Source organism: Denticeps clupeoides, chromosome 4 (assembly GCF_900700375.1).
Source record: "Denticeps clupeoides chromosome 4, fDenClu1.1, whole genome shotgun sequence".
In the NCBI taxonomy this organism is placed as follows: domain Eukaryota; kingdom Metazoa; phylum Chordata; class Actinopteri; order Clupeiformes; family Denticipitidae; genus Denticeps; species Denticeps clupeoides.
Window position 1 is genome coordinate 2,589,141 of NC_041710.1, and position 21,072 is coordinate 2,610,212.

General features: G+C 49.0%; 1 protein-coding gene across 1 annotated transcript; it reads right to left on the reverse strand.

Annotated features, from left to right (window-relative positions):
* Positions 1-1,777: 1,777 nt before the first annotated feature.
* Positions 1,778-20,296, reverse strand: LOC114788930 (alpha-N-acetylgalactosaminide alpha-2,6-sialyltransferase 5-like). The gene is made up of 5 exons (XM_028977889.1): positions 20,172-20,296; positions 19,858-20,034; positions 8,222-8,634; positions 3,613-3,720; positions 1,778-2,381 (listed from the first exon to the last, which is right to left on the reverse strand). Exons 1-5 carry the CDS (start codon positions 20,184-20,186, stop codon positions 2,114-2,116), a joined length of 981 nt encoding a protein of 326 aa, XP_028833722.1. The 5' UTR covers positions 20,187-20,296; the 3' UTR covers positions 1,778-2,113.
* Positions 20,297-21,072: the final 776 nt, after the last annotated feature.

Genomic DNA, 21,072 nt, shown 5'->3' on the forward strand with positions numbered 1-21,072 from the left:
TCTACCCCCCCGTTCTGCCCTGGGGATTAAAATGGCTGCTAATAATAGGACCTGAATTCCCGTCTGAGTTCATTACATGATGATCAAAGATCCCACAAAACCAGAAGATCAGGTATCTTACAATCATCTTCTTCCTGGACGTGACCACTAATGCCAGAATAGAAAAACCAAACGCAAATTTCTGCCGTTTGGAATGACGCAGACATTCATTCACTAGCTGAGAAGAGCGCAGTGATGGACGTCAATCAATATGTCCAGACTGTGTGTCTGGTGAAGGGGATAAAAACCGAACACGTAACATCTCAGCCGCAAAGAAAAGAAAATGTTCTTTTAGTAGAGAATGGGCCAAAGAGACGGTCGTCTTCCTCAGTGGTGGCATAGCGTTTCAGGAAACGGACTCATAATTGAAGGTTGCCGGTTCGAATCCCAACCCGCCAAGGTGGTCCCCTTGATGAAGGTACCGTCCCCACACGCTGCAATCCCCCGGTGCCAGTGATGGTGCCCACTGCTCACCAAGGATGATGGTTAAATACAGAGGACAGGTTTCACTGTGTCACCGTGTGCTGTGCTGCCGTGTCTCACAGTGACAATCACTTCACTTTCATGATCACTTCTGAAAGGTGCAGCGCCCCTGCTGGCTGGCTGGCTGCAGGCGGACGTGTGCGAAGTGATGAATCCATGTTCTCTGGTCAAACGGACATTTCTACACAGTGTGTGTATAACCGTCTGATTCCACCTGCCATTCAGCGCTGGCCATCCAAACAGGACAAGTGCAATATGACCCCTGGTTGAAACAAATGACCTTTCTGTGCAAAAAAAAAAAAAAAAAAAAAATCCAGAAACTGGTTTCCTAGCAACCGTGCAGTAACATCCTATTATTACACAAACTCGCCAGATACTCGTCCTTATAATCCTTGAACTTTGCAGCTTCTACAGATGGACACGTCACCAGCTGCTCTCTAAAAAAGTGCCATCCAATAGAATTACAGCGTATTAATTAGTATGATAGTGCATCTCAAAAAGAGGATTTTAATTTTATTCAAAAACCTAAAGCTTTAACTCTTCTGAACAATCACTTTGTATATAAATGAAGATACTTTTCGCAATTCTGTCATTCTGTATGTAATATTTTAATAATATGTGGAAAGCCTGCCCCCAAAATCTCACTTTCTAGACTCCTCCCAATTTGCTGCTGAGGATATACAATATGAAGCATGATAGAACCCAGCGAGTGGAGGTGGATAATCGTCCACAAGTGCAAGGTTGCAGGTTTTTATCTCACTTTTATATTTTATCCACCATTGTGTGGAATCTTATGTGTGTGTGAGCACAAAACTTGGTATTTTTATGACATTTTTTGTGTGTGGGGACGGAACCTTGATCGCTCATGGTCTTGAATCTGCGACCTTAGTGAATTTTTTTTATTAATATTGTTCATTTCTGAATATTGTGGGAAATCATGGCTTTAAAAGCATTCCTTCCCAAAGAGTAGGAGCATTTTTATTCCCCGAATTTCAAACAAAAACCGTATAGAATTTTCTTATATTTCTTGGTATTGTTGGATTGCTTAAATAACTGACCATATTTTTTACCATATTCTAGTTTCTGAACATTTTCCACTTAAAAACAGTGAAATGGAGCAACGACTGGAGTTTTTATTCAGTCAGGAGTGAAAAACAGAATAAATTTGCACTTGTTACGTTAATGAGTCTTTCCTCCTCGTTTAATTCCCTGTTTAAATGGCGCCAGTCATTCCCAGCCGCCCGTCATTAACTGCATTTTTTAAAAAAAAAAGGACGCGGACCCATCCTGAGATGTGAGCTCCGCCCACAGGCTGCCACCAATCATCACTGGAGGATCAGACAGTGCTTTGATCTCGGTTTCTGCGCTCTGCTGAGTTCAGTCGCCGCAGGTCCGGTTCCGTCAGCAGAACGCAGTGGCGAAGCCTCCAATGAAGTCACTTCATTCCAGGAGGAAACGTTCCGAATGAAAGCCGGGACCCAGCGGGACCAAGGACTTTAAGCAGTGGAGGACATGGGAATAGTGTGCAGAGTCCCGTCTCTCTGCTGTTGACCTGATGGCCCAGACGCCGGGTCTCCAGCGGTCTCCTGAGTCACTGGCTCTTGGCAGTGGGCGGGGCAGAGGGCGCGGCGGGTACAGGCGCTGCGGCTGAAGAGTTTCTGGGCAGCGGTGGCGGACTCCAGTCGGGCTGGTAGAAGTGGATGTTGAACGTCCGAGCCCAGTTGGAGAAGACGCGTTTCTCTGTGATGAAGCGATGGTGGCTGCCACGCCGGCCGCGCTCATGGGAAATGTACATGGAGCATTCGTCCGGGCCCATCGGCTCGTAGTAATGATACGGCACCGATGGGTGCTGGGACTCCCTGCATGAGAAAGCAAATTCTAATGTCACTTTAACTTACAGACACAGCAGATACAGCTATTTAAATTGTTAAACACTGCAGCACAGCACACGGTGAAACATGTGCTCTGTATTTAACCATCACCCTTGGTGAGCAGTGGGCACCATAACAGGTGCCCAGGCATCAGTGTGTGGGGACGCTACCGAGATCAATGGGACCTTCTGATTACGGGGCCACTTCCTCAACCGCTAGGCCACCACTGGCTCTGAGGCGTGGCTTGTTTGCATAAATCTACATAACTTAGAAGGCATCTCAAAAAAGGAAATATATTTCCTATATTCATTAAGCAAAAAGAAAAATATTTTCGTTGATGATTATTGCTGATATGAGAATCAGAAATAAGGTATATGAAAGTATTACTATATTAACTACAATGACAAAAGGATTCCAAATGTCTGAATTCCTGAAAAGAATCTTTACAAAAAAAAGGAATCTGTAATTTTTCTATTTTTATGTATGTAACATCTGAATATTTTTATACTGTTGTGCTTGAGATACGCCATCGACCGCAATCTAATTCCTTGTATGTGCTCGCTGACGTACTTGGCCAATAAACACAATTCTTAGTAGACTTGTCCTGCTGGAATGAAGGTTTTTGACGCCATTCTTCAAATGCGCCGCATTTTCTCATCAGAACTGACATCCGGATCGGACAAGACCTTTTTTTTTACTGCTCTGACCTTGTGATGATTTTTGCACTCAGACAGGTTCCCCCTGAAATACGGCCAAACAGGCCGCTTTTTAAACCGGACTAGAAATGCAGCGCTGGAGGAAGTTTAAAGACCTTCATTTTGAAATGAAAAGCTTTGCGTGAAGCACTTCACCTTCTGAAAATCGGAGAAAGTTTGACTTTCAGAGGCTGATGAGCCACACCAAGGTCAGAGCAACGCAGAGTGGACCCAGAAAAATGAGCCTCTGAGCAGCAGGCATAATGGGCATTATGCGTGCATGTAATCTTTCATATGTACTTCATCTTTACATTTTACCCATTTTTTTCTCTGTTTAATGTTTAGATTGGAATTTGGTCATTTTTAATGACTTTACAGATCAGGCCAGTATAAAGACAGATTAAGGGTGCCGGATTATGATCTGCTAATTGCTTAATTATGAGAACAATGATGGGAGATGATGGGGTTTTTTTTGTGTGTGAAATTAAATGAGTTTGGCGCTATTTGCAGAGCCGGAGACTCACGGGCAGAAGTCAGGTGGCACCATGCCGTAAATGTTGATCCGGTCGCAGAGCTCCAGAGCGATGGTCATGGTGAACCAGCCTGTGCTCAGCCAGGAGTTGGAGATCCTTCTGGAGAGAGAACAACAGTTCAGTTCTCTCAGTTTTTTTTTTTAGTTTTTTTATGGCCTGCTGCAAGGATGTGGAAATTATTCTACAGCATATTAAAGGTGGGAGGCTGACAGATCAAAGCTCGCCTCCATTAAAGCTGAATTTCCACCGGTTCCCGACCAGGTCCTGGAGACGGCCTGATACAGACATATTTCCTGACACATGGATGCAATGGTGGGTGGTAGTAGCCTGGTGGGTAACACACTCGCCTATGAACCAGAAGACCCAGGTTCAAATCCCACTTACTACCATCGTGTCCCTGAGCAAGACACTTAACTCTGAGTGTCTCCAGGGGGACGACGACTCTAAATGTAAATGTAATGCAATGTTGGAAGTTGCCACCCAGTAATATGAATTTACGTATCAGGTATTAGAGCGAACAAACAGCGTACAGGCAGCAGCGGCGGCCGTGATTGATCCACCAACAACACACTGATTACCCAGACAGCCTTCGTTTTTCATAAATTAATAACCCAGCACTAGTTCATCTCACATTCATCTTGCACGCAGATGGGCCAGACGGACACTCCATCAGCAGCCCGTTCACACCCTGTCACATTGCTGCATCATGTAATAAAAAAGATCCTTCTGTTTGCTGTAGTGTGGAACAACAGCTTCTGGAGACCACAAGGGGGCGATAAAAAAAATACGACAGGATTTGTAGAGTAATTGGAGATGTAAGGATGCTCTCAGTGGAGGCGTCTCCCTCCCTTCCCCATCTTTCCTACCTTGTAGTATCTTGAACAATACTGTATTACCATTGAAACATGAAGGTGGCCATGCTGATGTTCGTACAGTAAATGTACGTGACCAGTCGTTAAATGTTCTCCATATAAAAATGCTGACTTCATCACCAGGATAACACATCGATCCCAGGGACCGATTTAGCCCCGTTCCTGGACACGGGTTCTGACCTCGGGAGACCTCAGTAAAGCCTTTATTTTATTACGATTGTCCCCCTTCCACACAGTCCACACATCTCTGAGCTGCGAGGACGCTCGCTGCCACGTTAAAGACGAGTACAATGACAAAACGTGTCGAAGCAGAAAGACCCGCAGGGGGCCGGCTGGATTATTCGCTCTTTTCTCTTCTTTGGGGATTAACAGCGGCCAAGAGCTGTACAAACCCGCCGGAATCACATCTAACACGGAATAATACAAGGAGGAACGCCTTCCCAAGTTCTACCAGAGGGTTTCAGCTCATCCTACAGCGGTACGGAGGCGGAACCAGAACGTCTTTGGAACCCTCTGCACTCCAGAACCTCAGAATGGTCAGCAAGTGCCACCCCACCCACCACGTGGGCACCACGAGGAAGGACATTCAGCTGCCTGCACACGTTCTGATCCAGACGTTTGTATACTAGAACACGTCTACGTGCTGGAGCAAAATCCTGTTTGAGGTGATGCAGAATAATGAAAGTAAAGTAAAAGTAGACAGTTGCAGTGAATGGTGGCGTCTCCACCAATACCAGTCCACTTTACATGACATGATGTCCAAAGAAACACAGAATGCTGCTGAATAAGTGAAGTGATGACACCGTGATGACACGGTGCAAACAGTGAAATGTGTCCTCTGCATTTAACCATCACCCAGAGTGAGCAGTGGGCAGCCATGACAGGCGCCTGGGGAGCAGTGTGTGGGGACGGTGCTTTGCTCAGTGGCACCTCAGTGGCACCCTGGCAGATCGGGATTTGAACCAGCAACCTTCTGATTATGGGGCCGCTTCCTTAACTGCTTGGCCACCAACTGTGATGGAGCTGAAACCAGGACTTCAGTATAAACCTTCATACTTATAAACGGCTTAAGCTGTTCAATTTTCAAACTTATGCTGGACTGAGGCCTTCGTTATCTAAAGCTGGACAGCGTGGAATATTAGTCACAAAAACCTTTATTTTCCCCCATTTGTTCATGTAAATATTAATCTTCCAGCAAAATGTCAATTATTAATAAACATTAGCGCCGCACGCTGTATGAATTTGAATTACGTGCAGCAGGTTATAAAGTGCAAGTTTTAAATTAAAAACGTGTGAAATAAACAGAAGCAGCAGAGTGACGAGCAATTCATCAGATTTCCTCCACTTATTGTTTTGTATTCAAAAGACATGGACAGTAGAGCTGGACTGTCGGAGTAAATCGCATCTCAGCAGGTTCATACGGGGACAATAAGTCTGGGTTGAGCTCGGCCTAAACAACAAGGACTCGGAAAATCTCTGCGGCGTCAGAGAAGCTGTTAAGACAGTAAACTGTCTCCAGGAGAGACGGGCAAAGACAGGTATGGCTCAGTTATGGCTCGTCTCTCGAGGACAGCTGTACTTGTCTTTTCCCGTCTCTATAGTGACGGCCGTACCCGTCTTTGTCCGTGTCTGTAGGGACGGACGTACCCGTCTTTTCCCGTCTCTGTAGGGACGGCCGTACCCGTCTTTGGCCGTGTCTGTAGGGACGGTCGTACCCGTCTTTGTCTGTATGGATGGCCGTACCTGTCTTTGTCCGTGTCTGTAGGGACGGACGTACCCGTCTTTTCTCGTCTCTGTAGGGACGGCCGTACCCGTCTTTATCCCTGTCTATAGGGACGGTCGTACCCGTCTTTGTCCGTGTCTGCAGGGACGGACGTACCCGTCTTTTCTCGTCTCTATAGGAATGGCCGTACCTGTCTTTGTCCGTGTCTATAGGGACGACCGTACCTGTCTTTGTCTGTGTCTATAGGGACGGTCGTACCTGGCTTTTTTCATCTCTGTAGGGACGGCCGTACCTGTCTTTTCTCGTCTCTATAGGAACGGCCGTACCTGTCTTTGTCCGTGTCTATAGGGACGGTCGTACCTGTCTTTGTCCGTGTCTATAGGGACGGTCGTACCTGTCTGACGGTCGTACCTGGCTTTTTTCATCTCTGTAGGGACGGCCGTACCTGTCTTTTCTCGTCTCTATAGGAACGGCCGTACCTGTCTTTGTCCGTGTCTATAGGGACGGTCGTACCTGTCTTTGTCCGTGTCTATAGGGACGGTCGTACCTGGCTTTTTTCATCTCTGTAGGGACGGCCGTACCTGTCTTTTCTCGTCTCTATAGGAACGGCCGTACCTGTCTTTGTCCGTGTCTATAGGGATGGTCGTACCTGTCTTTTCTCGTCTCTGTAGGGACAGTCGCACCCGTCTTTTGCCGTGTCTGTAGGGACAGTCGCACCCGTCTTTTCCCGTGTCTGTAGGGACGGACGTACCTGTCTTTTCTCGTCTCTATAGGAACGGCCGTACCTGTCTTTGTCCGTGTCTATAGGGACGGTCGTACCTGTCTTTGTCCGTGTCTATAGGGACGGTCGTACCTGTCTTTTCTCGTCTCTATAGGAACGGCCGTACCTGTCTTTGTCTGTGTCTATAGGGACAGTCGTACCTGACTTTGTCCGTGTCTATAGGGACGGTCGTACCTGGCTTTTCTTGTCTCTGTAGGGACGGTCGCACCCGTCTTTTCCCATGTCTGTAGGGACGGACGTACTTGTCTTTGTCTGTGTCTAGAGGGACGGTCGTACCTGTCTTTGTCTGTGTCTATAGGGACGGTTGTACCTGTCTTTGTCTGTGTCTATAGGGACGGTCGTACCTGGCTTTTCTCGTCTCTGTAGGGAAGGTCGCACCCGTCTTTTCCCATGTCTGTAGGGACGGACGTACCTGTCTTTTCTCGTCTCAATAGGAACGGCCGTACGTGTCTTTGTCCGTGTCTATAGGGACGGTCGTACCTGTCTTTGTCCGTGTCTATAGGGACGGTCGTACCTGTCTTTTCTCATCTCTGTAGGGACAGTCGCACCCGTCTTTTCCCGTGTCTGTAGGGACGGACGTACCTGTCTTTTCTCGTCTCTATAGGAACGGCCGTACGTGTCTTTGTCCGTGTCTATAGGGACGGTCGTACCTGTCTTTGTCCGTGTCTATAGGGACGGTCGTACCTGTCTTTGTCTGTGTCTATAGGGACGGACGTACCTGTCTTTTCTCGTCTCTATAGGAACGGCCGTACGTGTCTTTGTCTGTGTCTATAGGGACGGTCGTACCTGTCTTTGTCCGTGTCTATAGGGACGGTCGTACCTGTCTTTGTCCGTGTCTATAGGGACGGTCGTACCTGTCTTTGTCCGTGTCTATAGGGACGGTCGTACCTGTCTTTGTCCGTGTCTATAGGGACGGCCGTACCTGTCTTTGTCTGTGTCTATAGGGACGGTCGTACCTGTCTTTGTCTGTGTCTATAGGGATGGTCGTACCTGTCTTTGTCCGTGTGTATAGGGACGGTCGTACCTGTCTTTGTCTGTGTCTATAGGGACGATCGTACCTGGCTTTTCTCGTCTCTGTAGGGACAGCCGTACCTGTCTTTGTCTGTGTCTATAGGGACGGCCGTACCTGTCTTTGTCTGTGTCTATAGGGACGGTCGTACCTGGCTTTTCTCGTCTCTGTAGGGAAGGTCGCACCCGTCTTTTCCCGTGTCTGTAGGGACGTACCTGTCTTTTCCCGTCTCTCGCTTGAACAGCTCGTCGAACTGCTGCATCTTCTGCCAGGATATGATGTACACCTTGAGTTTGGGCAGAACCTGGTTCATGAGGCGCAGATTGTTGTAGACCAGGCCCTTCCCGTCCCGCCGCATGTAGGAACTGGGACCCCAGAAGATGAAGACCGTGTCCTGGCTGGAGTTGAGCAGCTCGTGGCTGCTGCGCAGGACGCGCTGCATGCTGGAGTGGGCGATGACCCGCAGGCTGGTGCGCCGGCCCACGTCCTGGCCGTAGCCGCGGGCGGTGGGGGCGTCGTTCATGCGGATGACGCACTCGGAGCTGTCGATCTCGTGGCCACGCCCGCTGCCCGTCAGGTGACCCGAGCTGGTGACCAGCGAGCAGCTGCTGCAGTGCATCTTCAGCGGCTGCAGGCGGGAGAGGGAAATGTCATCACAATTCACCATAAACAGAACTGGTCCATCATGATCTAAAGCAGCCTCACGTGGATTTAGTGGGACATTAACAAGATGAACTCATGTGCAGGATGAATAGGGATGCACCAATCCATAGGAGTAATATCAACTGGTGAGAGTCTGCCGATCTATGAAATGGATCTAATGTGTTAAGTTATTTTCTGTTTTCTACATTTACATTTACAGCATTTATCAGACGGGGATTCGAACCCGGGTCTTCTGGTTCATAGGCGAGTGTGTTACCCACTAGGCTACTAGCACCCTTACATATTAAATATCGTGTGGACGCAGCAGGTTGGTGGAATTGTGGTGGTAGCAGCCTAGTGGGTATGAACCAGAAGACCCAGATTCAAATCCCACTTACTACGATCGTGTCCCTGAACAAGACATTTAACCCTTAGTGTCCAGGGGGGGACTGTCCCTGTAACTACTGATTGTAAGTTGCTCTGGACAAGGGCGTCTGGCAAATGCCGTAAATGGCACAGCTAGGGCTGTGCGATATGGCGTGAAATTCATATTGCAATATTAATTGAACCATAGACGGTAGATGTATATATTGCGATGTATAATTTGATCTTTAAATTTAAACTCACTGTAACATATGTCCATAGCAAAAGCGCTGCATCAGGAAGTTATATCATAAACTTTTTAGAACATTGGCAAGTAGCCGTGAACGTAGAATTTTTATTGTGCAGATCTGCAAGTATAGAACATTTGAACATCCCTCCCATGAGCCCAGTAAAGTTAGCAGTGAGTTCTGTTAAATGTTAACACGCTCATTGTTAGTGAAATTAGTACAGATCAGGGGTTTGATGTACTGTGCCTGACCTGAACTTGGTTAAAACAAAAACCCGAATATGTAGCATTGAACGAGTCCAGTCCTCCTGGATACAGCGATGTACACCAACCTCGCTTAACTGGAAGAGGAGGCGGCGTCGCAGTAATTTACAATGATAACCTTGGTATTACTCATAAACCCGGACATGGATTTAACTCTTTTGAGATTCTCTATACCAACATACCCATGTAGTCTTGCAAAATAAAAATCATAAGTTCATTCCACTAAATCTTATTTATATGCACAGAGGTTTGTTAATATCCTACCAGATTTATCAATGCTGATCTACTCACTGACAGACCCCTCTGAACTCGACCAAGCAACCAAATGTCTGGAATTAACACTGCATAGAAAGTTAGATAATGTTGAGCTCCCCTCAAAAGGAACATAGTAAGAGATAAAAATTGAATACCTTGGTTTAGTGATCACATACGCTCGGAAATTATAACGTAAATGGCGTCGAAGTAAATTGAATGTATTCCGAATAGCGTGGAAGGAGAGCATTCTTAACTAGAGGAAGGCTCTTAGTGCGGCTCGATCGACGTATCTCTCCTCGTTAATAGACAAGAACCAAAATAATCCCAGATTATTATTCAAGTATTTATTTGTTTGATCAAGACAGCAGTCATCAAAACTCGACCAGGTAAATAAAGCACCTCATACAAGTAAAGAAAACAATATTTATATACAAGTCGCTGTATTTAATACCATCTCCTCCTCATTAAATATTCGAATTAAATTTGTACTCGGCACCGGCTGACATACAAACACCAGATATTGGTATCGGTATCAGAATTGCGAAAGCTGGACTGATGGATCTCCATTTGTTGTCTCAGATTCAGTTACATTAATATGTTTTAAGACCATTATGAATAAAATGTCAAACTGGAAAAAAAAGCAGGCAATAGAAAACCAGAGTCTAGAACCAGATGTACTAGCATAATTCACATTTACAAAAAAAATTATAAAAAAATCTCCTGATCAGACACCCTCGGTCCAAGGTGTGACGAGATGATGGGTGTCTAACAGGAACATTTGGAATCATGATGAAGGCCACCAGCCACATCATTAAACCCAATCACAGGTGAAGTGTAAAGGTTCTAGATTTTGACGGGTTCTTTCAAAGGCCAGGATGGATCTCTGTACATAGGTGGTCTTAAATGGAGAACCTGCCGATGTCTTCAAGTAAACTATGACCACATCTTTCAATCAGGACTCATTGAACTACGCAACTTACACCTAATGACCAAAAACACACCTGTACATTGAAAGAAAGTGAAGTGATTTCCACATGTGATACACAGCAGCACAGCACACGGTGCACACAGTGAAGTTTGTCCTCTGCATTTATCCCATCACCCTGAGTGAGCAGTGGGCACCATGACAGGCCCCCAGGGAGCAGTGTGTGGGAACGGTGCTTTGCTCAGTGGCACCTCAGTGGCACCTTGGCGGATCGGGATTCGAACCAGCAACCTTCTGATTACAGGGCCGCTTCCTTAACCTCTAGGCCACCACTGCCCCCTAGTGGCAAAGTAGCCAGGTCAACGGAATTTCAGTGTCCTTTCAGTATTTGTATAGTAGAGTGTTTTAAAGATCTGCTTCTGATGGCTTGGTACCATATACCTCAGAAAGTCATAGGTAGTTTATGCCTTAGTAGTTTATGTTCTCTACTGTGTGTGTGTGTGTCTGTTTCCCTTTAAGGTACTTGAGGGTACAGCCTTGTGATTGGGGACTCGGCGTAGTGCTCATGGAAGAGAGGATGTTATTGTGTTATCGTGGAGAGTTTTTGGAGTGGTCTGGAGCGCTGTTCTGTGCCGTAGTCCTTTTGTCCCCTACTCCTTGTGCGCTCCCTCGCTTTGTAAAAATTCTCCCTTTTGTGTGTGTCATGTTCCTCCCGTTAGTTGTCTAGCGCTGGTCTTTGGTTTGGTTGGTTTGCTTCACTTGCCTGCACTAGAAATAAACGCACTATTATAGCACTTTGGTTGCGTTAATGTGTGTTCCAGCAACCTATTCCCGTCCGTTTGTTGTTCACGTTCTCTACCCCGTCGACGGGGACGTGACTGAGTCTAGTAGAGTCTTTGCGGGACCTGCACAATGTTGCATCAAGTTTGTAAATCACTAAACTACCAGCATTCTGCCTTAACCATAAAAAAACCACAGTAAATGTGTATGAACAAGTCCGGGCCTCCAGGACACCCTGCAGTTTAACAAATCCCCCACAAAAGCCCCATTTCCCATCTACTCTCACAATCAGATCTGAAACGAGGCTGTTTTCCATGAATCATTCCCAATCATCGCCGGCGCAAAAAAAAACCCACCAACACATTGGTATTCTGCCGGTGATAAGGGCCCGCTAATACGGCTGGAGAGCGTGCTGGTGTTGAGGGGATGGAGGGAAGCGTTGCATCTGCGCGCCTCTCCACCGACGCGCCGCCGCGCTGTTTAAAGCAATGAGATGCAAAAAGCCCGAGCAGAATCTCGGTAATTTGTCCTGGATGATGGCTCGTGCTGCGAGGAAAATAATAAAGAACAAATGGCGGCGGCGCGCTTTTCCCCTGGCCGCGCTCCGTTATGGCGTATTTGCATGCGCGGCTCCGCTCGGCACGATGATGGAATAAAGAATTCCGGTTCTCCCGGGAGGGGGAGGGAGAACAAGCCAAGATTCAGCAGGTAACGGATTCCATCGTCGCCAGAGGCCGAGCAGGGTGAGGACGAGGTGGCCGATCAGACCTGTCAGCTGTCAGCACCGTGCTCCTCACGCTGGAGCAGAAGGACTTGCAATGCATCTGATTTCCTGCTGAAGGTGAATCATTTTCAGAGTTTCCGATCCAAACCACAGCTCTTCATATAATCCACTTCAAACGCTAGATCTCAGAAACACACGAGTGCCAGGGTCAGAGGCAACGTTGGTGATCCATCAGGACGCTGAGAACCTGAGAGCAGAACAACACGATGGTCAGAAATACAAGGCTGGACGCTAGTGAACGTTCCACACGTTCTACATCTTATAGGGCCAGTGGTGGCCTAGCGGTTAAGAATCCCGATCTGCCAAGATGCCACTGAGCAAAGCACCGTCCCCACACACTGCTCCCCGGGCGCCTGTCATGGCTGCCCACTGTTCACTCAGGGTGATGGTTAAATGCAGAGGACAAATTTCACCGTGTGCACCGTGTGCTGTGCTGCTGTGTATCACATGTGGAAATCACTTCACTTTATATAGCAGCAGGAAAAAAACAGACCCCTCGCATTCTGCATCCTGCAAAGTCTGTGAGGGTTGAGACGTATGGAATTCTGTCACCCAGCTACAGTGGAACCTGATGGTCCAATCTGTCACCAGAGTTCATGACAATTATGACACGTTCAGCTTCCCCTACTTGCTGTTATTTTGTGGTGCAAGCAGATGTGATAATAATAAAACCCACTTCACGTTTCTTCAGGAACCAATCGGTGTCAGAACAGGCCGTAATCACCTGAGAAGAAGCAGACCGGTGGATTTGCTGCTCCTAGGCAGGCTGAAGGAGGAGATAGGCTGTAATAGAAGCACTGAAAGCCCGTAATCATGTCGCCCAGCAGGCATCCGAGGATCATTCCTCCCACGGCACGAAACGGCATTCAGCCCCTTCTCCTTCAGATAAGCCTGCCGCCAAATTGCAGAGCAAAAGACCCGGCGAGAAAGACAACAAGCAGCCGAATCCGCCCCGTTTCATTATTCCCACCAACAAGAGGTTTTAAAAAGCCGGCAACACCAAGGACGAGGTCAAAAATGATGTAATCAGGCCCGCCGGAGAAACCAGAACCTGGAACCAACGGAACCGAGGAGTTTTGCTGTCTAGAGATGATGAGGGTCCCTGGTGGGACGACCTGGTTTCAGGCTGAAGATCAGAGCACGAAAAAAGGAGCCGCTAATGAAGGGGGGAGGGAGCCGGCGTGGGGAAATTACGGGAAAAGCCATCAGCCACCAGCCACTCGCTCCGCTGACAACTGGGGCTCGGGGGCCTGCTGTGAGATTTTAATAACGTTACACGTTGTGCGGTTATTTTTCCTGCCTCCGCTGCGCTAAAGAGACGCCACTTAATTATCAAGGTTGAGAAGAAGCGGCTGTGACCTACAGAGGGACAATTAGAGCCCCCGAGCGGAGACGCCGGTGGACGTGTCTGCTGTCGCGCGCTTGTTGCGGAGGTCCCAGAATCCGGAAATAACTTCCAGTTCTGGTTCATCCGCTCGTGTGGAGATTCGGCCGTTCCTCCGTCTGCTCCACCTGTCAGCACATCTTTATCTACACCCGGTCATCACACAGGTCAAAGCTGTAGAAGCGTTCATGGTTTATGGTGAAGGAAGGAAGAATAAGGAAGAGAGTCCGTTTCTGGGCGATGAGGATGGGGATCATAGTCACCTCCCCAGACCCCCCCCTCAAATATTAGCATCAATCCCAGCAGCGAGATGCTCTGCAGCGATAAGCTGCTCCTTTCAGGGAGAATGATCGTGGGACAAGCTGAGGATGGTGCTGAGCAGAATGGAAAGTGTTTTGAGAAAGACCACCGGAGAGGGTGATGGAGAAAGTACATAGTGTGGTAATGAAGCAAACCGCATGGAATTTGTTTTCAAAAGCTTCTGAAATTATTTGTAAGACAGATGAAATCCACCAAGCCACCATTTCTTTTCATCAAAGAATCCTGATGAGCACGAAGACAAGAGCCTCTGGCCTCTACATCTAATAAAGAATGCAGTATCACCTTCCTAAATTCTCCCACACCACCACACTGGTACGTTCCCTCCACTGGATCCCAAAATCGGCTCCAGCCGGCCTCCACAACTAATACAGGATGCAGCAGCACCTTCCCAACTTCTCCACACCACCACACTGCTAGGTTCCCGTTTTAATTCCAGCGTTCTGATTGGTGAACTGGTGAATTACTGAACATTAGTGACCACGCCCACTACCGACACCAACATGCAGGTTATCCGGCGCTTTAATTCCAGCATTCTGATGGGGGAACTGGTGAATTAGTGAACATTAGTGACCACGCCCACTACCAGCACCAACATGCAGGTTATCAGGCGCTTTAATTCCAGCGTTCTGATTGGTGAACTGGTGAATTTGTGAACATTAGTGACCACGCCCACTACCGACACCAACATGCAGGTTATCAGCCGCTTTAATACCAGCGTTCTGATTGGTGAACTGGTGAATTTGTGAACATTAGTGACCACGCCCACTACCGACACCAACATGCAGGTTATCAGGCGCTTTAATACCAGCGTTCTGATGGGTGAACTGGTGAATTAGTGAACATTAGTGACCACGCCCACTACCAACACCAACATGCAGGTTATCAGGCGCTTTAATTCCAGCGTTCTGATGGGGGAACTGGTGAATTAGTGAACATTAGTGACCACGCCCACTACCCACACCAACATGCAGGTTATCAGGTGCTTTAATTCCAGCGTTCTGATGGGTGAACTGGTGAATTTGTGAACATTAGTGACCACGCCCACTACCGACACCAACATGCAGGTCATCAGGCGCTTTAATTCCAGCGTTCTGATGGGTGAACTGGTGAATTAGTGAACATTAGTGACCACGCCCACTACCAACACCAACATGCAGGTCATCAGGCGCTTTAATTCCAGCGTTCTGATGGGTGAACTGGTGAATTAGTGAACATTAGTGACCACGCCCACTACCAACACCAACATGCAGGTTATCAGGCGCTTTAATTCCAGCGTTCTGATTTGGGAACTAGTTAATGTGACCGTGAGCCAGGAGAACATGAACCAAGATCTGACAATATGCAAACCTTCTACATTTTGTCAAGTCACAATATAAGACACTGTCATGTGACAGCTGATGAAGGACGTTCACACTCTGTTCACAGACATTTCTCAGTCTGACCTGAGGCTGAGACAAAAGAAGCTGAGGCGCCGTGATTTATCTGCAGTCAATTACAGGCCAAACCAACACAGCAGCAGCTGCTCCACTCCTCCATCCTCCCTGCAGCCCATCACATGACTCTCACCTCTTTATCTGATGATGATGGTGATAATGATGATAACGTCGCTCGTCTTTTGTCAGGCTGTAGAATGGTGGGGGGAACATTAAGAAGCAGCACTGGTCTGACGGACGAGTCCCCGTCACGTCTCTCAGGCTCAGCCGCAGTGACTGCATTCGCCTGTGGCACTAGCGGACACGACATTGTGGCGTTAACTAGCTCCGCCCGGCAGCAGTGGAAACGTGGTGCGTGCTCGATAGTTATTCTCGTTCTACCTGTGGGGTGTTCAGGTTCGGTGTGAGAACAAGTCCCGCCTTCACCCGCCCAGGTCTACTGTGACCATGCAGGGGACGGTCACAGCTCGCGGTTATGGCCAGCGCTGGAAGAGCTTTTCAATTCTACCGACACGACACACAGAACTGTGCAGGACGCTGAAGAGGCTTCATCATCTTCATCATCTTCGTCAGTGCATCTGTAAAACGGAGGCGGCGCTCATCACCGCTGGAGCCGGACAATTGAATTAACACCAACAAGATGCAGAACTATTTGCAAATGAAAATAAAACGAATGTCATTAATATGCGGTATTTTACGTACAGTTCTGTACAAAACCACTGTTAGTCTTAGCCGCTAGTGTCCGTGTGACCTGAGGCTGAGACAGAAGGGCGTCTGGTAAATGCTGTAAATGTAAATGTAGTCCTGGAGGACGGTATTTCCTCTTCAGGTTTGTAGGCCACTGGGCTTCTGTCAGAAACAGAGAAGAACAGTCGAGACGTGAAAGGAGAAGAGCGGAGCTGAGGCGCCGTGATTTACAGGCCAAACCAACGCAGCATCAGCAGCGCAATTTGATCAGACATGGATCAAATATTGATTTGCCTAAAGCGATTATTTCAGAATTTGCTTCTTTCCATGAAACTGTGGTGAGGGGCGGCGGTGGCCTAAAGCGGGTAAAGAAGCGGCCTCGTAATCAGAAGGTTGCCGGTTCGAATCCCGAATCGCCAAGGTGCCACGAGGTCCCGTCCCCACGCGCTGCTCCCCGGGCGCCTGTCATGGGTGACGGTTAAATACAGAGGACACGTTTCACCGTGTCACCGCGTGCTGCGCTGCAGCGTCTCACAATGACAGTCAGTTCACTTTCACTTCCCTTTCAAACAGTGACATGACGTGTGTAGAGAAAGAAACCTGTTGGATGTCCACACCCGCCCTAATTCCCCACAGACCCGCCTCTCATTTTCTACTGTAATTAACGGACATTTAGCAGGCGGGCGGGGCGGGCGGGGCGGGCGATCCATTTCCCAGACCTCTCAGGCGTGTTTATCTTCCAGCGTGGAGTTTTATCCAGAACGAATTGCGATGCGCAGGAGACGATGGCTGTTTGAGCAAGAATTGGTTACTGAGCAGGGGATTGTGGGTAACGGGGGTGTCATTCCTCTAGCTTCCTCTTACAGCAACGGCCAGACTGGCGTCACAAATGGACCTGCGGGGACGTCCTTTCCCGGAATGGTGTTTACGCTCCTTTTATTCCGAGTCCCGTCTACGATCTATTACCCTTGATGTAGTAAAGAGGCGGTTGGAGGCGCTCCAGAGCGGCGAGGTAATTAATCGCCGCGTGCGCCGCGTGCTGACCATCTCTGGGGGAACGCTATCGGCAGAAGGATTTCCATCGAAAAACCCCAAGAACAGCTTGATCGTTCTTTCCTCGGCGCGAGCGGCGGGCCCATCAGTCACCGCTAAACGGGAGAATAACGCTCCGGCCGAGAAGAATCGCCGATTAGCCCGCAGCAGGCCGCCGGAGCGGCGTGAAATTCCTGCTCTCCACCGGGTGCGACGCAGAGGGTCGAGGGAGTCGGTCCTGCATCCCTAATTGCTGGATGGCCTCAAAGTGAAGTGATTGTCACATGTGATACACAGCAGCACAGCACACGGTGGACACAGTGAAATTTGTCCTCTGCATTTAACCCATGTGGGCAGCCATGTGTGGATGGTGCTTTGCTCAGTGGCACCTTGGCAGATCGGGATTCGAACCGGCAACCTTCTGATTACGGGGCCTTAACCGCTAGGACACCACTGCCCCACCTCGGGTCGGAAACGCAACTCCTGTCCACATCACAAAACCCGATCAAAGTTGGTAGACCCGCCTCCTCTGCTCAGTAGCGGACGAAATTTACCTGCAGGTCGTTCCCCAGAACGTAGGATGGTTCATTAATGAAACATCTTAAAACACAGCATGAGAGCAGATACCAGCAGAAACCAGAGTCCGGACTGTTCCCTGCTCCACGCCTGAGACCTTCTGAAGGACAGCGAAGCCTTCAGGACGAGTCTGAGGAGACGCAGCATCTGCTCCTGTTCCTCAGCAGGAGAACGTGGTGGGAGTTCCTTCCAGGGAAGGATCCTGGAGCACAACTCACTATTCTTCTGCCGCTCTGCAGTTAAAGGCGGATTCTTCAAATTCAGACAATGAGACATTTTCCAACACGGCTTTACGCTGTAAGCAGGATTAATTCTGCAGCGGCAGCTGATCCAGGTCAGTGGGAGAAACGCGGGTTCACCAGAGTCGACTTGGATTAAAGCTGACAAAGTAGGGGCCGTGTAAACTGTCAATCATGCCTTTTACAGGCTCCTCCCCTCCTTTAAACTCATGCTTGAACAAAAACATAATTTCACACCAACAAAACGGGAATTTAGTTCCTCCATTTCTGTAAATCCTGCTGATTCCTGCAGAGCAGCAGGACGCCAATTTAAATCCAATATTTAGCAGTAATATGCAAGTTTGCATTGAGGGGTGGTGCCGGTTCAATTTAAGCAAGCACCTTACGCTGTTCAGGCTCCTTGCATCACGTCTGATGCCTGTAGGATGAAGAACTATGTTCATGGAACATCTCCATCTTCTATTTAATGAAGAGAAAGGAAATCATGTGCATTTCGCGTGAAGCGGACAGAGCCGAGCGTTTTCATTTAAAGATGAAATGCTCCGGTATCCAGTATCCGGTATCCGCCACCGCCGATGCCTCCTAATCCCTCCCTCACCAACAAGGCCACCACAGAACAATGCGGCGCCCGGAACATGCATTTAACAGATTAACGGCTCTCAATGACCCGGATAGCCTGCTTCTCTTCTCCCACAAAGAGGTTTTTATCAGAACCACATCTGCTGCGAGGCTCCTCCCCCTCAGAAGAGAAATCCTCACCGACCCGGCATCCATAAATCACCAAACCAGCCACCTGCGAACAGGTGAAGGTGGAGTGGAACTGGAGGAAAACCGGCGTCACATGGTCCCACCAACTTCAGACCAGGAACCCACATTAAAAATCCCACTTTTTAGTGTTCCAACCCCCACCTCCTCCATCACTTGATTTGAGCTGGAGGAGATGAAGTGGTGAAAACCGGCGTCACATGGTCCCACCAACTTCAGACCAGGAACCCACATTAAAAATCCCACTTTTTAGTGTTCCAACCCCCACCTCCTCCATCACTTGATTTGAGCTGGAGGAGATGAAGTGGTGAAAACCGGCGTCACATGGTCCCACCAGCTTCAAACCAGGAACCCACATTAAAAATCCCACTTTTTAGTGGTCGCATCCCCACCTCCTTCATCACTTGATCTGACCTGGAGGAGATGAAGTGATGAAAACCCGCGTCACATGGTCCCACCAGCTTCAAACCAGGAACCCACATTAAAAATCACACTTTTTAGTGGTCGCATCCCCACCTCCTTCATCACTTGATCTGACCTGGAGGAGATGAAGTGATGAAAACCCGCGTCACATGGTCCCACCAGCTTCAAACCAGGAACCCACATTAAAAATCACACTTTTTAGTGGTCGCACCCCCACCTCCTTCATCACTTGATCTAACCTGGAGGAGATGAAGTGGTGAAAACCCGCGTCACATGGTCCCACCGGCTTCAGACACGGAGCCCACATTAAAAATCCCACTTTTTAGTGTTCCAACCCCCACCTCCTCCATCACTTGATCTGACCTGGAGGAGATGAAGTGGTGAAAGCCTCCATGACATGGTCCCACCGGCTTCAGACACGGAGCCCACATTAAGCCCCATTAAACCTGATCTGAACTGGAGGAGATGAAGTGATGAAAACACCGTCACATGGTCCCACCAGCTTCAGACCCGGAGCCCACATTATAACTCCCACTTTTTAGTGGTCACACCCACACCTCCTCCGTCACTTGATCTGACCTGGAGGAGATGAAGTGGTCAAAACCGCCGCTAAACATGGTCCCACCGGCTTCAGACCCGGAGCCCACATTAAAAATCCCACCTCCTCCATCACTTGATCTGAACTGGTGAAAAGTCCCAGTTGTCCAGCAGATCTGATGGTCCCTGCTCACCTTGTGGTCCCTGATGCTGCTGTAGCCCTGCAGGGCGGCCGCCGGGGCTCTGTGCGTCCTGGCGGGCGCGTCTGTCTTGTCGCCGGAGCCCGTGGACGCGCCGCTGAAGCTGCCGCTGTACAGCAGGAGGACGCTGGTGAACATGGTGACAGCTCCAAACACGGCGAGCCGATGGCGCTGCAACGACATCAGACGAAGAACGTGTTCGCGGCGTCCCCGCATCACAGGTCGGGGACCGGTTGCTTTGTCTCCGAGGAGCGGGGTTCTCCGGGGGGGACCCTGCGCGCCCCGGGACTTCCCCGCCAAACTCTTACCGTCGCCGTCTTCATTTTCCCCGCGCTGGATCACGCCAGACGATCCCGTCCCATCCCGAACCCGCTCCGACCCAGAAGATCGGGACCAGGCGCGCCGCGCAGATGTTGGCGCTGCACCACTGCATGCTCCCACGGAGCCCCGCCCACAGCCTGCGCGGACCAATCACGGGCCAGCGTCTCATGGCTTCTCGTCCCGGTTATTCCCGTGTCCCTTTTACACGAACTTTCATTTCGTCCATGAAACACATCGACAGAACCAGAAAATATATCAATGTTGTAGACAGAGAACAGTAAAGATGTGTGAAACCAATAAAAAAGTGCCTGACTTTAGAACCATCCAGATCAGGAAATATGGAATATGGAGGTTCCTGCAGTCCAGTTGTGTGTGGAGTGTTTTAGAGTTCCAGGAGATATCAGGAGGGACTATCATCCTCAACCAGTCCCTTGGAATGTTCCACAGCTTTGGACCTGGGGACAAGTAACACCGTGTGAGATCATCTGGTGAAGTCTCCATCCTCTGTATTTAACCATCACCCTTGGTGAGCAGTGGACACCATGACAGGTGCCAGGGGAGCAGTGTGTGGGGACCGGACCTTCATCAAGGGGACCTCAGTGGCACCTTGGCGGATCGGGATTCGAACCGGCAACCTCCGAACTGGCCCAGTGGGGGTGGTGTCTCCATGATGACTTTTTAAAACGTACATCTCCGGTTAGAAGGCGCGTGTTTGGAGCGTTGCGGCTTGACAGGGAACGCTGCCTGTGTGGCGTGTCCGTTTCATGGTGGATCAGCGAAACAGTGTGTGATCCTGATAAGATCGGCCGACCTCGGCTGCTCCACAGACTCTCAATCATCCAGACAGGCCAGAACAGGGAGCATGATGGGAAAAGATTCATTCGTGGT